This window comes from Somniosus microcephalus, chromosome 6 (genome assembly GCF_052327205.1).
Source record: "Somniosus microcephalus isolate GS21.2 chromosome 6, FLI_Smic_1.0, whole genome shotgun sequence".
Taxonomy (NCBI): Eukaryota; Metazoa; Chordata; class Chondrichthyes; order Squaliformes; family Somniosidae; genus Somniosus; species Somniosus microcephalus.
The window spans coordinates 141,138,076-141,154,376 of record NC_140992.1 but is presented as its reverse complement, the minus strand read 5'-3'; the positions used below and the strand labels follow the sequence as shown (position 1 = coordinate 141,154,376).

General features: G+C 44.3%; 1 protein-coding gene across 3 annotated transcripts in view; it reads right to left on the bottom strand.

The window, feature by feature from the left end:
- Positions 1-16,301, bottom strand: part of ryk (receptor like tyrosine kinase) — a 436,205-nt gene that overhangs the window by 160,108 nt on the left and 259,796 nt on the right. For 2 of the 3 annotated variants that reach the window (XM_085990858.1, XM_085990860.1), the window contains 2 exons: positions 13,498-13,578; positions 8,915-9,040 (listed from right to left, as the gene is read on the bottom strand). In XM_085990858.1, the coding sequence (XP_085846984.1) occupies positions 8,915-9,040; positions 13,498-13,578 (207 nt within the window). The remainder of the gene's footprint in view (positions 1-8,914; positions 9,041-13,497; positions 13,579-16,301) is intronic. The other variant, XM_085990859.1, reaches the window with a different exon arrangement.

The window sequence follows — 16,301 nt, the reverse complement described above, 5'->3', positions numbered from 1 at the left end:
AATCACGGATCTAACAGTGGCGACGAGGTTGATTCGAATCTGCCTGCAACTCTGCATTTCCCATCAAGGAGTCGCTCCGGGAGGACGGTGGAAGAAAGTCGAGGCCAGAAGCACGGGCGTCGACCACGAGCAACCACCCAGTCATCCGGCAGCAAGTGAACATCGCAGGAATGGCTGTTGAGAGCCACAACGATCCAGCAACAGACTGGCGACAGGTGCAGCGCACACCCTTCCTGGACAGCGGCGGCGGGAGCCGACCGACGACATAGAAAAGCCGAGCAGCGTCGACAGGGTAAGAGAGAGGGTGAAGCGCACAGGGCGCGGCAGGGGGTTAAAGAACCAAGCGGCGTCGAGGAAAAACAAGCAGAGAGAGAGGTTAAAGCAGCAGCCGGGTTCAGGACCGAGCGACGGCAACGGGAAAGGCGCACAGGAGAACGCGCAGAGCACAGCCAGGGCTCAAGGGCTGAACCGCGTCCGCGGGGAGAAGAAGGGAGAGCGCGGGAGACGCCATTGAGCCGCGGAGAAGAAGGGAAAGCGCGGAGGCGCCATTTTGTTCCAGCGGAGAAGAAGGGAGAGCGCGGGAGACGCCATTTAGACAGTTAAATTACACCCAGGGATGGCGAAGAATGGCAGTATCACGGCGGTCGACAATGAAGTCGAAGCTTGGGCGACATATGTGGAACGCATTGAGGTGTACTGCAGGGCGAATGAAGTGCCAGATGCTAGGAAAGCACTGGTTTTGTTAAATTCCATGGGTGCAAAAACTTATGGCTTACTGCGAAACCTGATAACCCCAGAGAAGCCCGTGGAGAAGAATTTCGAAAGTATAGTAGAAATCCAACCGGACCACTTAAGCCCCACACCGCTGCTGATAGCAGAAAGATTTAAGTTCCACAAAAGAAGCCAGCATAAAGACGAAAGTAATGCTGAGTACTTAACGGAACTGCGCAAGTTATCCAAACACTGCCAGTTTGGAGCGGGACTATCAGATACGTTAAGGGACAAGTTTGTGTGTGGGCTTCAAAGTGAAGGAACCCACAAACGGCTTTTATCAGAAAAGGATCTTACGCTGGACAAGGCTTTCAGCATGGCAGTATCACACGAAGCAGCCGCACGGGGCGCTGCAGAGATACAACGGAGACCGCAAGAATACGGCACCAATGAAATGTCATATGGAGCAGGGAAGTGTTATCGCTGCGGCAGAACAACACACGATCAGAAGGATTGTTGGTTCAAGGACCAAGTGTGCAGACAGTGTGGAAAAACAGGACACATAGCAAGAGTCTACAGGTCAGGGAAGAAAACAAACAGCAAGAAATCTCCACAGGAGAAGTACAAAAAGGTACATAAGGTGATGGACAGTAGTTCAGACGAACAGGGAAATGATACAGACTCCGGAAGCAAGGAGCTGGGTTGTCTGAAACTACATAAGGTAACCAAAATGGAGGATCACCAGACTATCTGGGTCACACTCAAGATAGACGGAGTCCAACTAAAAATGGAATTGGACCCTGGATCAGCCCTAACAGTCATGAACCAAAGCGACTACAAGCGGCTATTTCCACATATACCCTTGAAAGCTACAGAGATTGTTTTGAAGACGTACGCGGGGCAAAAAGTCTACCCCAAAGGAAAAATAAGGGTGAAAGTGATATACAAAGGCCAGGAAATACCTAAAATGGACCTATATGTATTGCCAGATGGAGGACCACCACTACTAGGACGTGAATGGATCCGGAAGATACAATTAGATTGGCATTCCATACAGGCACTGAAGGTTGAGGCCAAAAAGGATGCCGACGTCACACCTGGACGACTGTCAAAAATGCTAACTGGCGCACAAGAAGTGTTCCAGGAGGGACTCGGAACACTAAGAGGCATAACAGCAACGATTAAAATAGAGGAAAATGCAAGTCCAAAGTTATTTAAGGCCAGACCGGTGCCTTATGCGATCCGACCAGCCGTTGAAGCAGAGCTGGAAGGGTTGGAACGTTCAGGAGGACTGTCCAAAGTAGACTGGAGCGAGTGGGCTACACCCATCGTCCCTGTAATGAAGAGGTCGTTGAGTAATACGCCTGGGGAACCAAAGAAGGTCCGCATCTGTGGGGATTTTAAGGTGACAGTGAACCCAGTCCTTCACACGGTACAATATCCGCTTCCACGGATAGAGGATATTTTCGCCTCGCTATCTGGAGGTAAACGCTTCACCAAAATTGATCTGGCCCAGGCGTACTTGCAAATGGAGGTAGAAGAAGCCTCGAAACAATGCCTCACGATCAACACTCATAAAGGTCTCTATCAATACAACCGACTGGTGTTCGGGGTAGCATCGGCGCCAGCTATTTGGCGAAGGGCAATGGATCAAGTCCTGCAAGGGATTCCAGGGACCCAGTGTTATTTGGACGACATCCTGGTCACGGGCAAAAATGACAGTGATCACCTCGCCAACCTGGAGAAGGTGCTCACTAGATTAAAGGAATATGGGCTACGAGCTAATCGCCACAAGTGCGAGTTTTTCCAGAAGCAGATCTCGTATTGTGGCCACATTATTGATGAAGAAGGGTTACATAAGTCTCCTGAAAAGATTGAGGCAGTAGTCAAGGCTCCAGCACCGGAAAATGTGTCACAACTGAGGTCGTTCCTTGGGCTGGTAAACTACTACCATAAGTTCTTACCAAATTTGTCTACAGTAGTACACCCACTGAATACCCTACTGCAAACGGGGGTACCATGGAAGTGGAATGACGAATGTAAACGAGCTTTCCAGAAGTGCAAAGAATTGATCACATCAAAAGAGGTGTTGGCCCATTTCAACCCAGCACTACCAATTCGGTTGGCATGTGATGCATCACCCTATGGTATTGGAGCGGTGCTGTCCCACAAATTCCCAGACGGGTTGGAGAGGCCAGTAGCCTTTGCGTCTCGGTCACTAACCTCAGCCGAGCGCAACTACGCCCAGATCGACAGGGAGGCCCTCAGCCTAGTACGGGGAGTAAAAAAATTCAACCACTATCTGCATGGGCAGAAGTTCACCTTGCTGACTGACCACCAACCACTTGTCTCCATCTTTAATCCAAAGAAGGGCGTTCCGGTGATGACTGCACAACTGTTACAAAGATGGTCCCTTTTTCTAGGGGCGAACCAATATGAAATAGAATATAAAGGCACGAAACAGCATGGAAACGCTGATGGGCTATCACGCTTGCCACTGCCTACTGTGGAGGAAGCACCAGCAGTGGACCCTATCGAGATATTTTATTCGTCAATAATTGAACGATTGCCAGTAACTAACGCGGATATAGAGGAGACCCGCAATGATCCGACACTGTCTCGGGTATATGATTTGACGGTGAGGGGATGGCCAACACATGGCGACTCACTGTTGCCAGCATTCTCATCCAGAAGAGAACAGCTGTCAGTATGCCAGGGGACAGTGATGTGTGGATCCCGAGTGGTAATTCCACCCAAGTTAAGGGAGAGAGTGCTCAATGAGCTTCACGAAGGTCATCTGGGAGGGGTAAAAATGAAAAGCCTTGCTAGGGCTTATGTGTGGTGGCCGGGCATTGATCAACAAATCGAGGACCTAACCAAGAGCTGCTCAGGATGCCAGAAGGTCCAAAATGCACCACCACATGCCCCTCTACACCCATGGGAGTGGCCCTCCTCTCCATGGCAACGGGTGCATATTGATTTTGCTGGTCCATTCATGGACTCAATGTTCTTAATAGCAGTGGATGCGCACTCGAAATGGCCTGAGGTGATAAAAATGTCCTCAACCACTACAGAGAAAACAATTGCAGTCCTACGGACCATATTTGCCAGGAACTGCTTGCCAGAGCAGATTTGCTCTGATAATGGACCACAGTTTGTGTCCGAAGAGTTTCGGAAATTTATGAGAAGGAATGGGGTAAGGCATTACACATCCGCCCCGTATCATCCAGCCACAAATGGATTGGCTGAGAGGTTCGTACAAACCTTTAAAAAGGCGATAAAGGCCATGTGCGATGATGAAATTCCACTACAGCATAAGGTGGACAATTTCCTGTTAGCCTACAGAAATGCGACACATGCAGTTACCAACCAGACCCCGGCCATGATGTTCTTTAACCGAAGGTTGAAATCTCATCTGGATTTGCTCAGACCAAATGTGCGAAGAAATGTTGAGGATAAACAATTCCAGTACATCAATGAGAAGCCGACAAGGAGCTTCAATGTAGGACAACCAGTCTTGGCCCGTGACTACCGAACAGAGAAATGGCAACCCGGAACGATATGCACACGGCAGGGGCCATTAATGTACATAGTGGATGTCGGGGAGAACATTGTGAGACGCCACGTCACAGGAACGAGTTAACCCCATGTCTCGCGTACCTGGGGATGAACCCGACATACCGGTAGCATCTACCTCAGGAACAGTAGCAGTGGAAACTGATGAACTAACCGACGAAAGGGGGCCAGAATCGCCTCCGCACCAAGAACAAGAACCTCAGGGAAGGCGCTATCCCGAAAGGATCAGGAAGCCGCCCCAAAGACTGAATTTATAAATGGACTATTTTCAGTTAATGTTGCATGTTAAAAATGTTAATTGTTAAATGAATGTTATGGTACTGTTAATCTAAAAGGGGAGGAATTGTTGTGTATGTACCTTTAAGAGAGAACTGTTTTACAGCTCCTGTATACTGTAGTACCGGCAGTGACCACACCTGTATATAAAGCCAGAGCAGGCTTCTGTACTTCAGTCGTGAGACTACTCTACTCTAGTAAACACCTGTTGATTGTTAAGTTACAGCCTCCGTGTAGTTCTTGGGGAAACATCCTATTTAAAGAATCACGGATCTAACACTGAGTATTTCCAGTATTTTCTGTTTTTATTTCAGGTTTCTAGCACCCGCAGTATTTTGCTTTTCTATCAGTCATACTTTCAATTTTGTATCAATGCAAAGGAATGTTTGGTGCACATCAATGTAAAAGTAGCAGTATGAAAAGGAAGCAAGCAACATTTATACTGTGCCTCATCTCAGCCTCAGATGTCCCAAAGCCCTTTCCAACCAATTAATTACTTTTGGTATGCAGTCATTGTTGTTTGTTGGACATCGTGGAGAGTTAAAAGTTTAACAGTCGAACTCCTTCGCATCATGGAGCAATAAACTTTCCAATATAAACGGGATGACTTAAGTGTCATGAGAGGAAGGCATAGCTTGTCTTTTGATGTGAAAGTGCTTGTGTAAGAGAATACATGACAGTAATGTCAGCCATGAGTGATTAAAATGTAACTTTAGGGTAATAAACATAGGTAGGAGGAACCCATTAGCTATGGTATAGAAAGAGAACAGTTGACAAAGCTTATGCTTCAAAGATGTTAGTAACTGTTATATCAAGAAGTCTTGTTTAGGGGAAGTGGCTTTGGAGTAAACAACTACAACAATTTACATGAATAGGCTGTCTTCAGAGGATTTGGGAACAGATACATCATGAGGTCTTATCTATGACATTTACCTTTGATGTAGGCAAAATATATATAGTGTATAAAGGAATATGGGCTTCAGCATTTCTTTGGAAGACTCGAAAAGTACAGAAACCGAAAAGCCACTCGCTGTATACAGTTAGGCTGATCACCTGTCCTGTATATCAACAAAGTTTGTTTCGTATACTACACCACGAAGTGTCTCGCACTTACTCAAAACATGCTGTGAACCAGAGGAAGAAAGAGGTTGACTGCTAACATTTGGTGCCGTGAACTCATCCAACGAATACGTGGACGGTGAGTATGATTTAATATCGATACTGGGTATAACTAGCTCCTGGGAATAGGCCCAAATCAGACAAAAAATCCGGTTTCTCAACTAAGTTGGTCCCTTGAAAGTTTCTGACTGGATTAAAAGAGGACGTTACAGGTTTTCCAAAGACATTTTAAATGGGAGCTGGAAGGAGACTGAGCAAGAGAATGTGTGTCTGCAGATACAAAAAGATAGACGACAGAAAATGTTCCTGTTTCAGCAGAAACAAAATGACAAAGAGAACACACCTACTGCAAGGGCTTTGTCTGGAAATAGGCACCCTGTGCAGGCAGCATGATCAGACTGAAAATAGGATCTTGAAGGCAGCAACAGAGAAACTTAAAGAGGAATGTGATGCAGTCAGCCTCCATGCTATGCAAGCTACTAATTCCTTCCTGGCTAGTCACAATGCTGTGGTGCAACTGCATGATGAGAGAGGGGAATTGGAAGATCAAGTACGCAGCTTAGGTGGTGAGATGGACAGACTACAGTTAGAAATGGAGCTGGAAAAAGTGCCCCTTCAGAAGCATAAACAAACAGAGGAAAGAGAGGTAGAGAGGTTTAGGGAAGGAATTCCAGAGCTTAGGGCCTCGGCAACTGAAGGCACGGCCACCAATGGTTGAGTGAGTATAATCAGGGATGCTCAAGAGGCCAGAATTAGAGGAGCGCAGATATCTCCGGGGGAGGGGGTTCTAGGGCCACAGCTGCCTGAGGTTCTCCTGCAAGGCCATCGGCAGTCTCCACCACTGAAAAGTCATCAGCCTTCCACCAGCGATGGTGTAGCTACTGGGGTAGCACTTTGTAGGAGCACTAGGACAGACAATAAGGGAATGCACAAGGGTGATTAGTTGACTTTTTCATATAATATTGGATGGATTGATGTATAAAGTTGTTTTGTGGTGGCTTTCATTTCAGCATTGTGATCTAGAGGACGCTGTGATGGTCCGTATCAGAGGGATGGCAAGGTATGGGATTATGGGTGAATGTGGAATTGGGGTTGCGTTCACTGGAACCGCAGTCTATGAGTCAATCACGGACAGTCCGGGCAGGAAGGGGCTGTCTCGGTTGCCTCCTCCTTTCCGCTTCCTCCTCATCCTCAGCTGGTTGCCGTATGCCTGGTGACAAGGGCCGTGGAGCATGCAACAGCCCACGATGAATCTTGAGAGGCGCTCTGGTGAGTATTGCAGGGCTCCTCCAATATGGTCCAGGCAGCAGATCCGTTGTTTCAGCACTTCTATGATGTTGTGTGGCAGCATGGCTCTCATTGTAAGCATGCTGGCCATGTGTGGTTGGATTGCAGAGCGGAGTCATGAGCCAGGTGGTCAAAGGATAGCCCTCGTCACCCAGCAGCCAGCCTCTGGTTTGTCTTGGTGACTCAAAGACTGAGGGAACAGCGGACTGGCGCAGAATAAAAGCATCATGACTGCTGCTAGGATACCGGGCATTCACCATCATGATGTGCTGAGCATGGTCGCACACCAAATGCAGTGAGTGGAAACCTTTGCGGCTGTGGTACATCTCAGCTTTTAGATGCGGTGCCTGCAAAGCCACGTGTGTGCAGTCGATGGCACCCTGCACCATGGGGAAGCCTACTATCCTGGCAATGCCACGAACATGCTGGTCCTGCCTCTCTCGGTTTAGGGAGAAGATAAAGAAGTCCTCTCTCCTGGCATAAAGAGCGTCTGTCACCTCCCTTGTGCAGCAGTGGACGGCGAACTGGGAGATGTTACAGATGTCGTCTGCTCCAGCCTGGAAGGAGCACGACACAAAGAAATTCAGGCCCACGGTCACCTTCACAACCACTGGCAGCGCTGTCCTTGCCCTGGAGTGAGGCTGCAGGTCTGGTTGCAAGAGGTGGCAGAGTTCTGTGAGCACCTCCTTTGTAAAGCGCAGACAACTCAAACACTGCTCCTGGCTCAGGCTGAAGTAAGAGAATTGCTCTGGAAAAACCATAGGTGGGTAAAGCCTCCTCGTTTCTCCCCCTCCTCCTCCTCTCTCTGTGAGCAGCTTGTCCTCTTCTTCACTGCCTCTGCTCCATCTCCCTGTCATGCTGCAGGCGAAGGGGGACAACAAGCAGAGCCCCCATGACTGGGAGCAAGTGGTCTGACCAGAACCCTTGAAGTCAGGAGCAAGACCTTCTCCACTTGCAGCACCACTCCCCATCACCTCACCAACTTTAAACAACTCTGGAAAGCTCCAAGCAGCTCCACAAACTTATACAGAGCCAGTAGAAATCAACCAGCAATCAATCAGCAACTAACAGAGGAGGCTGAGGGGAGACCTAGTTGAGATGTATAAAATTATGAGGGGCCAAGAGAGGGTGGATAGGAAGGACCTATTTCCCTTAGCAGAAGGGTCAATAACCAGGGGGCATAGATTTAAAGTAATTGATCGGAGGTTTAGAGGGGATATGAGCAGAAATTCTTTCACCCAGCGGGTGGTGGGGGTCTGGAACTCACTGCCTGAATGGGTGATAGAGGCAGAGACCCTCATCACATTTAAAAAGTACTTGGATATGTACTTGAAGTGCTGTAACCTACAAGGCTACAGACCAAGTGCTGGAACGTGGGATTAGGGTGGATAGCTCTTTGTCAGCCGGCATGGACAAGATGGGCCGAAAAATCGGGTGCTACGGAGCTGAATTTCTCACTCTATCTGTTCCTCCACAATGCCATCTAGTGGCAGTTATCTGGTATATCAGCAATACTATTAAGTAACAAGAATGGACACAATGAAACAATGGCTGCAGATTCACTGCGCTACGATTTTTATTCCCAATTGCTCTGCACGTAATAAAACATTAGGCACCGGATGCAACATTTATGGCTCGTGAATCAATTTAGCACCAATCTTACGTACACAAAATAGTTTGCCCAGCCATTCGTCTGGCATTGTGGAAATTCGTGACCATACTTAAGAGTCTCATGTCGACAGTCTGAGAAATTCACATAGCTACAGTACCTGTACACACCATGTAGGGACACAGGTCAGTTACTAAAATTACCCACTCCTCAGCTAATCCTCTTGGGTAGGAAAGGTACAGGATATGCTAAGACTATGGGAGAGATGGGGAGGGGAAATAGATCAATTTAAAAACATTTTTTGCTGCAAACCTCAAATGAATCCAAGTTCATTACCTTCCTGAAGAACATCTTTGAGAGTGACCCTCTCTCTGGAGATGGCTATGTCCTTCACTCTGGCCTTTGCCTCTGCCAGTGTAACACTCTTGAGATCATTCTTTTCTATCCGCAGTGTTGGGTAACCTGCAGAGAAAACAAAGGGAAAAACATATTACCAATATTCTAATATTAACCTACGTGATGGCTGCATTCAAAAATCCATAAGGATGTTTAACTGTAGCATTAATGAAATGAGAAATTATAGCAAGAGAGATAGATAGAGGGGAAAGAGGTAGCAACAGGTGATGGGGAGGAGGAAAACAGTAGGAAACATGCAAGAAGCAGGAGCATTTTGGAAAAAAGTGGAATTGGCCACCGAAGATTTATATTTTCATTGTCCATAGGGTATAATTCACATTTCCAGGGTAATGGTGACAGCCAACAATATACACAAGACTCAAAATTATTAGAGTTCAGTCAATTGTGGAAGCAGGCAACTTTGTCCATTTTCAAATGAAAAATTAACAGATTGAAACCAATTTAAAATAGACAAATTTATTAAAGAAAACAATATTTAAAATAATTTTATACACCTGGGATCAAAGTGAGCATTTTTCAGACCACGTCAGACTCAATGCTTTATAATCCACAGAGTTTCAAGTAATCAGGGGGCACACTCAAGGTTCTGCAAATCCAGCTGTATTGTTTTTAGTGCATGCTCCTGTATATATATGGACAGTACCAAGTTCAAGTGCATTTCTTTATTACCTGAGGGGATAAGCAAGGGGATGACAAATACCAGAAATGGAGATTTATAGCATATAGATAATAACTGAGGCCTCCACTCACCGTGACAATGCTAAAGTCATTGATTGCCCTGTGGTTTGTGTTTTTATTCTACTGTTGCAAATTCTAAAAGTACATTGCACTAGATTTGAACATTAATGCATTGAAAACCGATCAAATTTCTGATGTCGTAAATTCATGAGCTACACTAAGAGCATGGGAGTGATTTTATCAATGGGGATGTGATGGAGGCGGGACCGCTGTTTGTTGGGTTTTAGTCCCGCCTCCATCGACGTCCGGCCAACCCACGCTATTTTCCCTTGATCGATCTTGTTAAGCTCGTCCAGCGGGCTTAGCAAGCCAATTAAGGGAAAGCCGGTGACAGAGAACATCAGCGTATGACATTTCATCTGTCAAAAATTTTTGACAGCTGAATTGTCATCGTTTGACAGCTTTGAGAAGCTGTCAAACACTGAATCTCTGTTCTTTGGTGAGTCCTTGTACTCAAGACTCACCAAACCTCTTTCCTGAGCAGAAATCAGATAGTTGTTGCATCGGAAAATGCAGCAGCCATTCTGTCATCTTTGCCGTGGAGATGAGGCAGCTTTGCAGCCTAAAGTGATGAAGCCTGGAGGAAGAAGCAAAGGTAAGTAATCTTATTAAAACACTTTAGACTCACCTCACACACTTACCTCTCCACACTTGCACTCATCACTCACCTGCACACCGGACATTTCGGCCCCTCCAACCCCCGCAGACCGACGGCTCGCCTCGCTGACCCTGGCGAGGTTCAGGGCCGTTGGGAAGCCCACACTTTAGGGCTCAAAATAGGGATTAGCCAAAAAACTGCCTGTTAACTACCTGTTAACAGGCAGTTAATTGGCACTGATCCCCTTCCCGCCTCGAGGAGACGGGACCCGGCGCGGGTCGGGTATCCGCCTCCTGGGAAGATGGCATGGAGGCGGGTTAGGGCAGGATGGGTACCCGCTCCCAGATTCTGCCATTTTCCCGGCAGTCGCCTCCATACCTGCCTCCCCAGGGCTGGGAAAATTGCCCCCTATGTCTCTTTATAGTAGGAAAATTCCAGTATCCTATTTCACTGTTGTAACTGAATGGAATGGCATTCCTATTATAATAAAATGCTGTCCATTTATCACAAAATCATTTCAGCTGAGGCAGAGCTGCCTCTTTGTCATTTCGCACTGTCATTAACTCTCCAGTTCAAATCGGTTAGAACAACAATCTCAGGATTGCAATACCAACTGGGAAAATGCACCACAATGTGGCATTCAGCCATAGAGACCAGAAGGTCCAATCAATGGCTTGTACTGGGTAGTTGGTTTCAGCCAGCACATAGTGGGTTTGAAGAATCCTGCAGCTGTGTGGTATAGTATGCTGGTGCTCCAATCAATATTCCTCCTTTAATAGCAAATTAAGCATTTCTAGACTGGATTAAAAAAGACTAGAAAAATAGCCAAGAATCTTGGTCCTGATTGCTATTCGGGAGTGACTATGGCATGGACGGATACACAAATACAAGTATAGGATGATTGTGTATGCGAGAGTGAGAGGAAGGACCAGAAGATCTGTGACCATCAAGCCTAGATTTACTTGGGCAAAGTATCAGAGGCCACTGTTGCCTATGGAATCCTGAGTTTAACCTACAGGATGGGAGAAATTCAGAAGAATAAAGGTTTTGCAATGTTAAGTAGGATATTTGATTGTGGAATCAGAGTCTCTGAATGAACTACTGAAAATGTACCAACTTTAAGTTGAACTGAACTTAGAACACAGAAAGAACTCAGAACATGTCTTTTGAAAAAGTCAAATATTATTGGAGCAAATAAAATTACATAATAAAAACTGTTCTGCAGTGTAGTTCCTGTCGAGACCATCATTGCAATCACTTTCCAGTTAAGGGGTCAAATCAACTGTACATTAAAAATAAAATTTAAGATAGTTACATTCACAAAAAATTGATTGCAAGAACGCAAAGAAATCACTTTGTTATAGTCCTGTCCTGGCTTAGAATGATTTATTTAAATCACAGTAAAAATGCTGCATTTTCGTTAGTAAATGAAATGAATTATGTCAATTCTTTTCTGGTTCTAAAGCTAGGAAAAATAATGGAATCCCTACTAAAGGAGAAAATAGAAAAACATCTAGAAACCAAAAATGCAATAATGAATAGTCAGCATGGATTTCAAAAGGGAGAGTCTTGTTTGACGAACCTCATTGAATTCTTTGAAGAGGTAACAGAGCATAGACAAGGATAATGCAGTAGATGTAATATATCTAGGATTCCAAAAAGCCTATGATAAGGTACCACACAATAGACTAATGAATAAGGTCAGAGCCTGCAAAGTCAGGGGACAAGTAGCAGAATGGACAGCTACCTGGCTGTGAGGCAGAAAGCAGAGAGTAGGGGTAAAGGGTAGCTATTCAGAGTGGCAGAATGTAGTAAGTGGGGTTCCACAAAGATCAGTGCTGGGACCACTGTTATTCACAATTTATATTAACGATTTAGACTTTGGAATCAAAAACACAATTTCTAAATTTGCAGATGACACCAAATTGGGAGGGATAGTCAACACTGAAGAGGACTGCAACAAATTACAAGACATTAATAAACTTGCAGGATGGGCATATAATTGGCAAATGAATTTCAACATAGGTGAGGTATTACATTTTGCTAAGAAAAATAGGGAGGTCACATATTACTTGAAAAATAAAAATCTAAATGGGGTAGAAGAGCAAAGTGATCTGAGAGTAAAAATACACAAGTCACAAAGTTGTGACGCAGGTAAATAATGCCATAACAAAAGCAAACCAAGCACTAGGGTTTATTTCTAGAGGGATAGAATTGAAAAGTAGAGAAGTTATGCTAAACTTGTATCAAACCTTGGTTAGACCACACTTGGGAGTACGGTGTACAGTTCTGGTCACCATATTATAAAAAGGATATAGAGGCACTGGAGAGGGTGCAAAAAAGATTTACATGGACAATACCAAGAATGCGAGGGTATACCCATCAGGAAAGGATGAACAGGCTGGGTCTCTTCTCTCTTGAAAACAGAAGGCTGAGGTGTGACCCAATAGAAATCTTTAAACTTATGAAAGGTTTTGATAGAGTAGACACAGAGAGAGTGTTTCCACTTGTGGAGAAGAGCAAAACTAGAGGCCACCGATATAGGATAGTCACTAATAATCAAATAGGGAAAACATCTTTACCCAGAGCGTGGTGAAAATGTGGAACTCGCTACCACAGGAAGTAGTTGAGGCGAATAGTATAGATGCATTTAAGGGGGAGCTGGATAAGTATGAGGGAGAAGGGAATAGAGGGTTATGCTGATAAAGTTAGATGAGGAAAGATGGGAGGCAGCTCAAGTGGAGCATAAACTCTGGCATGGACTGGTTGGGCCGAATGGCCTGTTTCTGTGCTGTATATTCTATATCATTCTATGTAAGGGAAACTGAGAATCTAATTGGTCCAACAAATTAGTAAATACATTTTGATAAGACAGACTTTCATACAATCAGAGAAGATTTCTTTCATGGATGTTTACAAACTACCTTTTTGAAATTGGTCTGTAAATAATTTGAATAAACTTCTAATATTTGCTGCATACTTACTTTTCTAAGGTACTGATCCTGAAATCAACTTTCAAATCCATTTTCCAAGTACATATTGAACAATTTCCAAATCTTTTGATTATGAATTGGAGGATGACTGAATTCACATTTTGCATTTTATTTTGTTATTTGATAGAAATTCCCAAGCAAAGTTGCTGGTGTCGGCAATTCCAGAAGCTCACCTGACTTTTTGGAAGCTTGGGTGACACAATTTTGCCTTTCTTCTTCAGGGTTGCACCCTGGAAGTTCCTTCAGATCACTTCCTGCGAGGACAGGAAGTTGTGTTACAGCCATATTTGTTTTCCCTTTTTAAACATAGTGCATTTATTCCACTCACAAAGTTAATACGATAAAAATATTGTCAGCTGTTTTGGGAGTTGCCATTCCCCATACAGCAAGCAATGCAAAGGAACTTTCCTGGGCAAAGCTCAAAGAGGAAGGGCAGAATGGTTTTACCTTGGTTTACAAAATCCGAGTTAGTTATCTGCCACTTCTGCTACTATTGGACACTAAAGGATATTATATACAAATGGGATTCTGTTTAAATAGTTTGAGAAAATGCCCATGTTTGCTAAGTGAATAATTTGGATAACCAATTCCAAGTATTTGATACATTACACAATATTAATACTGCATAGAAATTCACTCAATATAGATAAAATTATACATGACCACGCTAGGTGATTTAGATAGTTGATAAGTGCTGTTCAGATTCCCACTGACTATGCTGTTTTCCCCTTAAAGTACATAGCTAATATTTATGAAAAAATCTCATGTCTGCACATTGTAACTGACTAAAAAACCTTACTTCCTATTGTCACATTTTTGTTATTTGTGTGTCCTTTTTCTATTATAAATTCCTATATCCGCAGTTAAAATAGAAGCCATCTATGTAAAACTGTCAAGCTGTAATTCCACCATTCCATCAGTGGTAGCACTATAGTACCTCAGTTTGGCATTTCCCAGCTCCTCAGCCGATACTGCACTGAACTACTTTATTATAACCCTGGTCCAATTATCCCTACCCTCTTCACCTGAAGACTACAATTGATCTGCAACACCACAGGAGATTAACTAATGCACTTAATTAAAAGTTTCCAAAGGAAGAATTATACATGCAAACAATTTTTCAAAATGTACATTCAAACAAAGGTAAATATGTTCAGCTTTGAAAACCAATGCAGACAACCACCGAGATATGTGGTTACTGGCAAGCAAACCCCATCCAATAATGCACCTTATACAAGTATCTTGCAATGGTTGTCAAGTAATTGTTATATCAAGCTATACACTATGAGAATTCAAATTGTCAAAAAAACCAATTGGTCCTTTAGGGAAGGAAACCTGCCGTCCTTACCCTGGCTGGCCTATATGACTCCAGTCCCACACCAACATGGTTGACTCTTAACTGCCCTCTGAAGTGGCCCAGCAAGACACTCAGTTGTATCAAAATAAAAAGCTACACTGCAGCGATTCAATAAAATGACTCAGCACCATCTTCTAAGAGCAACTAGGGATGGACCGTCCATAAATGGTGGTCTTGTCAACGACACCCACATCCCAAGAACTAGTATAAAAATAATCTATAGGACTCTAACTATTCCACCTCCAGCTTCCTGAAGAGGACTTAAGAGTGCCAGGATCAACCTACCTCTTAGTTGAATATACTGTTCCATGAAAGGAATCTAAATTTTATTAAATTTATTGTGGTTCAGTGGTACAATGCAAGTTACTTACTTTGATGTGGATGTACAGTATTATTAAATGCTGATTACATGCAGGTAAATAGATTAATTTCCATAGTACAATATTGGGCCGTAACTTGTGACCCCCATGGGTGCGTATGAGGTGTGTACGCACCCGTAGGGGGGCGGTAAGTTCTGGGTTTAGGCATGCGAAGTGCATGCGCGAAAATCCGGAACTTGCGATGTCAAGAATTCTCGACAGATGATCCACATCCCTGGGAAAAGGGCCTCCGCGGGTGGAGAGTTGTGCTATTTGCCCAATTTCCGCCTGCTGAATGCCCGTGAAATTCTTACACCTGGTAAAAGGAGGCATAAGGCTTTTTGAATACAAATGTAAGGGAACACATGACAGTCACAAAGAAACACTCAGGAGAGAAGACAGAGGAGGAGCCAAGACAGACAGGAAGAGTGAGATAGAAAATTAGAAAAAAGAGTCATCAAGAATGATGAGCATCAAAATGAGCAGAGGGAATAAAATGGAAGACAAAAAGTGACAATGAATGAAAGAGTAGCATGAAGAGAAGATCATTTGCGTTTCTCCATAATTAATACCACAGTTCAATTATATATTACAATAATTGTTACATGATATTAGACTCCTACTTATGTATCTATCTAGCACGTGTTATGCATTACATAAACTTGTGCCAGATAGATACACTGTGTAACTTATGCAATTTCTGTTTCATACTTTTTGAAAATCGTCTTGCTGCCATACTTGATTCTGAATAAATCAAGGGAAATAAAGTTTGTAACATTAATCAACAGTAACATTTATACGAATAAGGGAAATGCCATCTAGTTTCAAAAGAATATACTTCTTATTTATCAAGAACTCATCAAAAATACTAAATTCTGCATCTCTAGGGAAAACTCTTAAAAATGTGTTTCCAAATCCGCTGTGGAAATGTACAGCCCTCCCTACTCCAGCATCTCCTTTTGCACTGGTGTAAACCCCAACGACTCAACATGAGTTATACCAGGGAAGATCTACTAATCTAATTAAAGAGCATGGGGGTGAAATTGGGTATAGACCCGCTTGGGGCGCTAGAATTGGCGGTGCGCAAAATCTATCGGCAGGCGCAACTCATCGCCACCTCGAGCGATATTGGGTTGCATCGCCCCCTAAAGGTGATTGCGGCGTAAAATCAGGCGCTGCACGGGACTCCTAAGGCGCTAACCTGGCGGCGCTACTCAATATCTCGGCGGCCGGGCGCAGCGCAGGTGCTGTCAATAATCGA